This window comes from Vipera ursinii, assembly GCF_947247035.1.
Source record: "Vipera ursinii genome assembly, chromosome: 2".
NCBI lineage: Eukaryota > Metazoa > Chordata > Lepidosauria > Squamata > Viperidae > Vipera > Vipera ursinii.
In genome coordinates this window covers 33,179,015-33,188,423 of record NC_139513.1, presented here as the reverse complement: position 1 = coordinate 33,188,423, position 9,409 = coordinate 33,179,015, and the positions used below count along the sequence as shown (strand labels likewise).

Genomic DNA, 9,409 nt, shown 5'->3' with positions numbered 1-9,409 from the left:
TCTCTCCACGTAACCGGCCCCTGGTGCCGAAAAGGTTGGGGGCCTCTGCCCTAAAGCACTTACTTCAAAAATCCAATCTCCCCCTTTCCCAACCCAGTTTATTTATTTGATGCTCTTAATTGTTGTTGTTATTGTTGTTTTAAATGTATTTTAACCTATTGTTATAACTTGGGCATTTCGTTTAATTCTTTCTTAACTTTTGTATTTTTGTATTTTTATATGTTTGCCCTGTTCACCGCCCTGAGTCCTTCGGGAGAAGGGCGGTATACAAATAAAATTATTATTATTATTATTAATCATTTCGTTTTCTGTACATTTTGAATATCTTGCCGCAGATCAGACATCAAGGTAAGGCTAACTACGTGAACCATAAAATCTTCAAAATCGATTTTGTCATTCTTGTTCTCATCAAGAGCAGACATCATTTCCTGGTACTTTGGTTTGGTTTCTTGACCCTGTGAATGAAAATGAATAGATACTGTCAGCCATGAAGAACCTGACCTACATGTACCTACTTTATTGTTTTATGCCTATTCCACAGGAATCTCCCCAGACTGGCAGCTTTCCCCTGGGAAAGACTAGATAAGGCTCAAAGGCATTTGGTGTGTGTGTGTGTGTGTGTGTGAAAGAGAGAGAGAGAGAGAGAGAGAGAGAGAGAGAGAGAGAGAGAGAGAGAGAGAGAGGGAGAGAGCGCTTATTTTCTTCTGTTTACATAATAAGTCCAGAGTAATTTGGCACTTGAGTCCTCCTCCTGACTGGGACAGTTGCACTCCAACATAAATTTCTATAAGGTCCCCTCTTTTTGAGAAATGAGAAGAAAGGGGAGTTGCTGGCTTGTGATTAGCTGTACTCACTTCACTTTCTGTGTCCTGAATATTCACACATCCTCATTGAACATGCAGTGTGTGTGAAATCTCTCTTCTTCTGGTTTGCTTAAAAGGATGTTTTATACAGGATCTCTGTTCGTTTGAAGATTCTAGGATATTTCCCAGATATCATTATTAAATGTTGCAATGGAATAAGAGGTCTATTCTTACCTGTATAAAATGTGTAAACTGAATTAGGAGCAGCTTCTTAGCTTCAGATTTGCTGAGTTTGCCCTCGGCATCTGCTGCATTATCGTAAACCAAGGCTGCTGTAGCCACAGCTTTTTCTAGATCAGAACTTTTTCCTAGAGCTGAGAGGGGAGGGGGAAAAACAAAAATGTATGGAAGATGACAAATCAATAGAAGTCTACAGGAGTGAATACATGGTGACAGGGAGGAAGAAGCTAAGAGAGAGCAGATTCCAGGTCTGAGGGACCATCAATGCTGACTTCCCTGATATCTTGTAATTTCATGATACAATAATGGTTTAGTTTAATGAACATTTCTAAACCCTGGGAGAAGGCACTGAAACTAGATTTTAGACTTCACCCTTTTGAATTGCCTCGTTATTGATGAATAACACTCACTAATGTTTGCAAATTATAGTGGTAAATCCTACATATATCCCTCTTTCTATTCCATAAAAAGGTAGGGTATTCTTCAACTTGGAAAATGAGATTAGATGCTAAGACCAAGGCAATTTGGAGAGAAGTTAGTGAGTTAGTGGAATTACAGAAGGGCATGAAGGCTACAGGTAAGACTCAGCTAGTGAAAAAATGCAAGTGTCTGACTTCATCTGAAACCCTAGAGCCGTGGTGGCGAACCTATGGCATGCGTGCCACAGGTGGCACGCAGAGCCTTCTCTGTGGGCATGGGTGGCATCACCCCAGTCCTAGACCTTCAGCTGGGTTTTATAAAACCTTTTCGCTTTAGGCCTCTGCCGCTGTGTGCAAAAAAAAAAAAGGGTTCAATCAATCAATTTCAAATTCTCGCAGGAAAAAAAAAGATCTCACAAAGTTAGAATTGATTGATTGAAGTTTTTGGTCCCACCCAGTCTGCCATTACCACTGCAGTCATGCCCACGCAATGTGCCATGCCCATACAATTGGCCACACCCACCCAATGGGCCACACCCACTCGGCACCCGACGATATAAGTGGGTTTGGGGTTGTAGTTTGGGCACTCGGTCTCACTGCCCTAGAGACTGCAAACAAAGGTTCATAGCATTGGGTATCAAGCAACACAAGAGAAGCAGAGGCCAAGAGGATAAATGCCCCATTCTCCAAGGAACCATCTAAGGTGTACTCCCAACTGCAGTGCAACAATACAGTAACAGCAGAGCCACCAAGAGCAGAGACTGAACAGTACCGGAAGAACATATGGGAGAAAGAGAAGACATATAATACTGTAACACCAGAGGGCAGTCCACAGCAATATCCAAAACAAGAGCCAATCACCATCACAGTAGCAGACATCCAACAACAGTACATGAAGAGCTGGACAACATTTTATCCAGACATGATCCACATCTACTAAAGAAACCAGCAGCAGTGCATGAATGCCTTGCAGCCTATTGGAATCAGCTGCTAGAAGCAGGCTCCCACCCAAACTGGCTAACATAAGGAAAGACAGTGTTCATCATGAAAGACTCCCACAAGGGAACAGCACTTTCTAGCTCAGGGGTAGGCAACCTTGGCTCTTTTATGACTCGTGGACTTCCACTCCCAGAATTCCTGAGCCAGCTGGCTGGCTCAGGAATTCTGGAAGTTGAAGTCCACGAGTCATAAAAGAGCCAAGGTTGCCTACCCCTGGTCTGCCAATAACCTGTCTCTCCACAACACTGGAAGTCCTGTCAGGCATCACAGCTGCCAAGCTACAGGATCATATGGGCCAGTACATGAGCACAACTCCAAAGAGCATTGGAAATAACATGCAATAGATGAAGCTGTCCTTGAAGACCACCCAAAACCTGAACTGCAACAGTACATGTAGCTTGAACAGTACATTGTTGCATGAACGGCACCAGGTTCCAGTTCTTTCCAGGTGAATTTTAAGGTGTATGTTATCAGTTAAAAAAACCCTGGATGGCACATCCATTCATCCCATCAGATTGGATAGGGTGGGCTTTTTTCAGTTACCCTCTATTAAATATTGTGATCTGTCAGGACCTAGGAAAGGGATCTTCAAACCTGGCCCTTTTATGACTTGTGGACTTCAACTCCCAGAATTCCTCAGCCAGCTTGATGGCTGAGGAATTCTGGGAGTTGAAGTCCACAAGTTATAAAAGGGCCAAGTTTGAAGACCCCTGACTTAGGAAGTGAAGCTTTTTTGTAGCTATGCCTATCCTACCCTCAAAATATGATTGGTGGTGGTGGTGGTGTCCCCAAATCTCATAATTTTCCAGAAGCCTGTTTCAGAAGCTTGGCTTTTCTCTCTGATATTGGCCAGGATGGGAAATGAGCCTAACATTTGTCTTTGGGAGATAATAGTTTTATGACATTTGATAGTATGCAAGAGTTTTTAGCCCTTGCATACTTTATTATTTGTATATCTGATGATTAACTATCCAAGGTTATTTTATTTTAGAGGAGTGGCATACACTTCTTTCATGCACGCACATACACTTCTTTCATATACACACACATGCACTACTAACAGTGACATACTGTTTGGCAATGAAGTTGTAGTAAGGTAATTGCACTCTTGCCACGGATTTCAGAAGAAGCTGTTCTCAGTACTGACTGACTGCATTGCTCAGCGCTTTCTGAGAAAAAGTTTGCAGGAAGAAATAAAATCCCCACAAGAATTGATGGAACATTGCATTCTGGAAGAGCAACGCTGTATGCTTTGCATAGTGGGTGACCAATTCAATTCCTAGGTTTAACAATGTCATCTAACAGAGATGGACAGAGGAGAAAAGTAACATAGACCACCTTACCCTTTATAGAAGACAACTGCTTGGAAATTGGAATGCTGGAAATTAAACAGAAAGAGCTTGATTCACATATCACACCATTAAATTTGGTTACAAACTGTGGGTTTTTTAAAAATTACTTTCAGGAGGCACAAACATCATATTAATTAGGTTTTTCAATATTTCTTATAAATAAAAAAATAGCCTTGAGTGTTTGATAGGGGAGAAATGCTAATAAATAAATAAATACAAAATACTAGTTCAGGCAATTTCATTCCATTGCATTGAAAAATCCAAGTTTCTTACAATTGCAAGCATATGTTTTTGTAATTTGTGAGTTTATCTAGCATTCCACCTTCAATTAAGGCCTGAATGACTTACCTGGGGAGGTTCTTCTTCTGACCCAAGCCTATTTCCGACAGCAATTTCACCCAATCTCTGTGCATGTGGAGAAAACCTCCGGGTAGAGCTTTGCTGATATTGTGGGATTTTGTAATAAATAGCACTTCATGAAAATGGGCCCACTCTCCTCCTCCAGAACAGCTGGGAGAATTTTGGAATCCTTTGCCTCTACTTGAGATGTCATGGCTTAGTGCAGGGGTCTTCAAACTTGGCAACTTTAAGACTTGTGGACTTCAATTCCCAGAATTCCTCTGCCAGGCTGGCTGAGGAATTCTGGGAGTTGAAGCCCACAAGTCCTAAAGTTGCCAAGTTTGAAGATGCCTGGCTTAGTGGGATTATCCAGTTCCAGGCAACCTATCATTAGGGCTAATCCTACAATTTGGCAGAACCAGGCGCTGAACAGAGAGGAATTTACCTTTCTCTTGAGCCACAGGTCAGAGTGACCTGCCATTTTAGTGTCTCTTTGGAAAAGCACATCAAAGGTGTTCTGGCTACTTTATTTATTTATTTGTTTGTTTGTTTATCTATTTATTTAATTTATTTATTTATTTATCTATTTATTTATTTTTGCAAAGCAAAGTGTTCTACGGAGCAGCTGTCTTCCGGGGTGGCTACCATTGCAGTAAGACTGTGATGAGGCTCTTGAGAGCATGTATCAGATCAAGAGTTTTGTTCTAAAGTTCCTATAGATTCACAGAGCCAGGCATATTCGCCAAGGTGGGAGGTAGTAGCTGAGATCAGATATGACACAAATTCTCTATACAGTAAATAGGGGCAGATAACCAAGCAATGTGGAAGCCTGGTAGGCAAGCAGACCTATCTTTGTCAGGTTGAATGAAACGAATGCCTCATAAAGTATAAAAGTAGGTTTTTAAAATTAACGATAGGTTTAGCCATTGTTTTGGATTCAGGTTTAAAGCTAAACTGAGAGTCATCAAACTCAAATTAGAAGCTTCTAGTTCCTTCTTGTAAGAGGACAAAGACCAAGTGAAGGCTAGATTCATTCTTGTATTGATGCATCACACTATCTTTTCATTTTCTGATTTATCTTTAGATTTGTTCCTTATTGTGAAAAAATGAACATTCGTTCTGTGACTGCCACATCATATATTGTCTACAGCTGCAATATGGTTTGAAGGCAGGACTGAGCATTTACATTCCTATTTCTCAGTCTCAGGATCTCCTGTGTTCATATTCCAAAATTCATCAGTCAATCATTAAGTTTTTCCATTTCTTGATTTAAAGATAAAAAAAATAGGTTCCTCAAACCTCTGCTACATTTAACATCCCGATTTTGCATTCAAAACTCTTCCCGCCTGTAAAAGCTCTACAAAAGAAGGTGCAAAATTTCAGCCCAACCCATCTACTGATATCATTGGGTGAAAGGAGTGGTAGGTATCTTGGACAAGATCCAGTTTGAGTGAATGCAGCCAACAAAATGTCTCCTTGTGATCTTTTTTCAACTTCTCTTCTTTAACATAGAATATGAACAAACTGGCTGATGGCCAAGTAGCTGTGCGGTTCTAGTCTACAATTCTAAGCTGTTCTGCAGGACCACACATATTACGTCAGCTCAAATTTCAAAAGTGAGTATGAGTTATAAACATGAAAAAACATTTTTTTAAAAAAAAAAGCAGGAGGGTTCTTTTAAAATTAACACAAAGTATAATTAGCTGGGAAAAATTCTTAATAATAAGAGCAGGTTTACAGTAGCAGCAACTGTTTACAGTGTTTGTGACTTCTCCTTTGCTGGGTGTGTTCGAACAGAAGCTGAAATCAGTGTGATGGGTGAGCATAAATATGGATTTCTTTATTGCATAGAGAGTTGAACCAGACGGTCTAAGAGGGAGTGAGGCTTCCAACTTTTTTTCTTTTAGATTTATAATTTAGGCTTATTACTTTAAAAGTCACTCAAGACAGCGAATGTACCTAATACTCTTTTCCCCCTCCTATTTTCTCCACAACGGGGTCTTCATATTTGGCAACTTTAAGACTTGTGGACTTCAACTCCCAGAATTCCTCAGCCAGTCCACAAATCTTACAGTTGCCAAGTTTGAAGAGCCCTGCTCCACAACAACAACCCTGTTAGGTGGGTTGGTATGAGAGAGAGTGACTGGCCCAAAGTCACCTCCAGGTAGTTGGTGTTCCAGCCCTACTTTTATGATAACTGAGTACTTTTGGGCTAAAGTACTAGAAACTCGTAAAATCCATTTACACACTCTGAAAGCTTGGTCCTTTTCTCTCATTTAGAAACATACACAATGAAAGCGCAAATCAAATGGAGAAAGCATGTGAGGTTCCCAGAGAGACCAAAAATGCTCTTGATTGTCACTTACCGTTTGGATGTTTTCTTTGAAACTTTGGCTGAAGAATCATCCTTTGGATGATTTGGAGAATATGAGGTAGTCTCGGCACTAGAGGTACAGCCACACATCTTTCCAACAGCTTGGCTACTACTGTTTACGATCTCTAGGCAACTGAAGGATTGGCAAACTGGCAAACAGAAACCCTTTGTGCTGGGAAGGCAGCAGAGTCATGGAAATGTTCCCTGGCCATTGGGGTTGTTGCAAATAAATCAGTCTGAAACGAAATGCCAGAAAGCAAGAGGAGCTGTGACACCCAAGACTTTCCTCATGCAGAAAGTATCTTTTAAAGGACACTTTTGGCATATTTCTGAAGGCTAATTCAAGATTTTAAAAACAGGAGGAAATGGAATCTACTGTATGACACCCAATGTAGCTGCTGCATTTGCATGGCATTTCCTATCTGGAAATTCATTATATCCTAAACACACTTGCCTGGGACGAAGCCCATTAAAACTTAAAGAAGGTTTCCTGCCTGAGCAGGGGGTTGAACTAGATGACCTCCAAGGTCCCTTCCAACTTTATTATTATTGTTATTATTATTATTATTATTATTATTATTATTGTTGTTGTTGTTGTTGTTGTTGTTGCTGCTGCTGCTGCTGCTGCTGTTGCTGCTGTTGTTGTTTGTTTGGGCTTCAAGTCAGTTTTGACTTTGGGCATGTAGATACACGCCCATGTAGTTTTCTTAGCAACATTTTCAAAAGTGGTTTCCCTGTGCCTTCTTCCTGAGAGAGAGTGGCTGGCTGAAGGTTACCCAGCTAGATTTGTGCCTAAAGGAGGACTAGACTGTCTCTTGGTTTCCACTCTGGCAGCTTAACTACTACACCAAATTAGCCATCTCAGAGGAATATATACACTGTATATAAAATAAGCCTTGCAGGACCAGGTTAATGGCCCATCTAATTCAATGTCTTGTCCCACTTAATAGTCAACCAGTTGTTTTCAGGAAATCCATACACATGGACAGGCAAGTGATAACTTTATTTTCACTGTAGTATGCCTAGCTGGTTTCCAATCATACAATCCTTTTAAAAAAAAATACTGCCTATATTGATGGCTTTCACTGCCATTCACGGGATGGCTGCAAATCGCGCAGTTAGACCACGCATTGTGCAAAGAAGGAATTTCTATTATAGATCTGAATTTCCCTGCATTTAGTTTTACTGGCAACCTTGAATTTGAACGTTAAACACAAATTAAAAATGGCCTCTGGTTTCATTTTCCACTTCGTAAATACGTAGTGATTGTATGTGCAGTATGTATATATAACAGATTTATATGGCTACTCATCTCAAATACATGGCTCTGACTAGCTAGACAGACAGATGGACAGGCAGGCAGGAATATAAGACATACACAGAAATACCAAAATATAAAGATAGCATCTGGACAAGAATCACAAAATAGTAACTAATATAGAATATTTGCCTATATACTGTCTTCATTTCCCCTTTCCTTCTGCTGCTGAGTTTTCTTAATAACTTTGGTAAGGGTTATTGTTTTTGTGGGTTTTTTAAAAAGTGTATGTGTTGCCACTATATTTATGCTCATTGGTAATCTCAGAAGGTTAATGAAACAAAACCAATCTTTTTAAAACCCACATTGGTCCTTTTTACAATGCCAATAATTCTTCTATATGCTTCATTATGTTTCTTTATAATAGTTTTTTTAGCAATTTTATCAAAAAGAGCTAGTAAACTAAGTTTCCCATATTGTGTTCAATTGCCAATTTTAAATTGTCAATCATTGCATATTTTTAGCAGAAGATAGACAGTTTTGCTTGGTTCTGTAGAAACTTTGGGGTTGATATTACTGAGACCTGGGTATCTATCAGGTTTCATTTGACAGTTTAGTTTGCAACTTCATTTTTTTGTTTAAAAGAAGTATGTTAACTGCAACAATTTAGCTGTGGTGATGCAGTGGTTAGAATGCAGTACTACAGGCTACTTCTGCTGACTTCTGTGAAGTGTTAATACCACTTTTTAATGCCTTGGTAAGGCTACACTTAAAATACTGCATCCAGTTTTGGTCACCATGATGTAAAAAAGATGTTGAGACTCTAGAAAGAGTACAGAGAAGAGCAACAAAGATGATCAGGGGACTGGAGGCTAAAACATATAAGGAACGGTTGCTGGAATTGGGTGTATGTAGTTTAATGAAGAGAAGGGTGAGGGGGGACATGATAGCAGTGTTCCGATATCTCAGGGGCTGCCACAAAGAAGAGGGAGTCAAGCTATTCTCCAAAGCACCTGAAGGCAGGACAAGAAGAAACAGAAGGAAATTAACCAAAGAGAGAGACAACCTAGAATTGAGGAGAAATTTTTTGACAGTTAGAACAATTAATCAGTGGAACAACCTGCCTCCAGAAGCTCTGGATGCTCCAACACTGGAAATTTTTAAGAAGAAACTGGATAACCATTTGTCTGAAATGGTATAGGGTTTCCTGCCTATACCAGGGGGTTGGACTAGATGACCTCCAAGGTCGTCTTCTTCTTCTTCTTCTTCTTCTTCTTCTTCTTCTTCTTCTTCTTCTTCTTCTTCTTCTTCTTCTTCTTCTTCTTCTTCTTCTTCTTCTTCTTATTATTATTATTATTATTATTATTATTATTATTATTATTATTATTATTATTATTATTATTATTATTATCTGCAGTTCGATTCTCACCAGTTCAAGGTTCACTTAGCCTTCCATCCTTCCAAGATTGGTAAAATGAGGACCCAGATTGTTTGGGGCAGTAGGCTGGCATTTGTAAACTGCTTAGAGTGGGCTGTAAAGCACTGTGAAGCAGTATATAAGTCTAAGTGCTATTGCTATTTAACTGACCAGTTCACTGAAGCCTCAGAGCCAGTGGTCTCAGGAT

The 9,409-nt window shown here is 39.8% G+C and overlaps 1 protein-coding gene across 1 annotated transcript; it reads right to left on the bottom strand.

Moving 5' to 3' along the window:
* Positions 1-296: 296 nt before the first annotated feature.
* On the bottom strand, positions 297-6,631 carry SNTN (sentan, cilia apical structure protein; the record flags this gene model as incomplete). The annotated part of the gene is made up of 4 exons (XM_083351555.1): positions 6,519-6,631; positions 3,805-3,839; positions 1,038-1,177; positions 297-455 (listed from the first exon to the last, which is right to left on the bottom strand). Exons 1-4 carry the CDS (start codon positions 6,614-6,616, stop codon positions 297-299), a joined length of 432 nt encoding a protein of 143 aa, XP_083207681.1. The 5' UTR covers positions 6,617-6,631.
* Between the last annotated feature and the right edge of the window lie 2,778 nt (positions 6,632-9,409).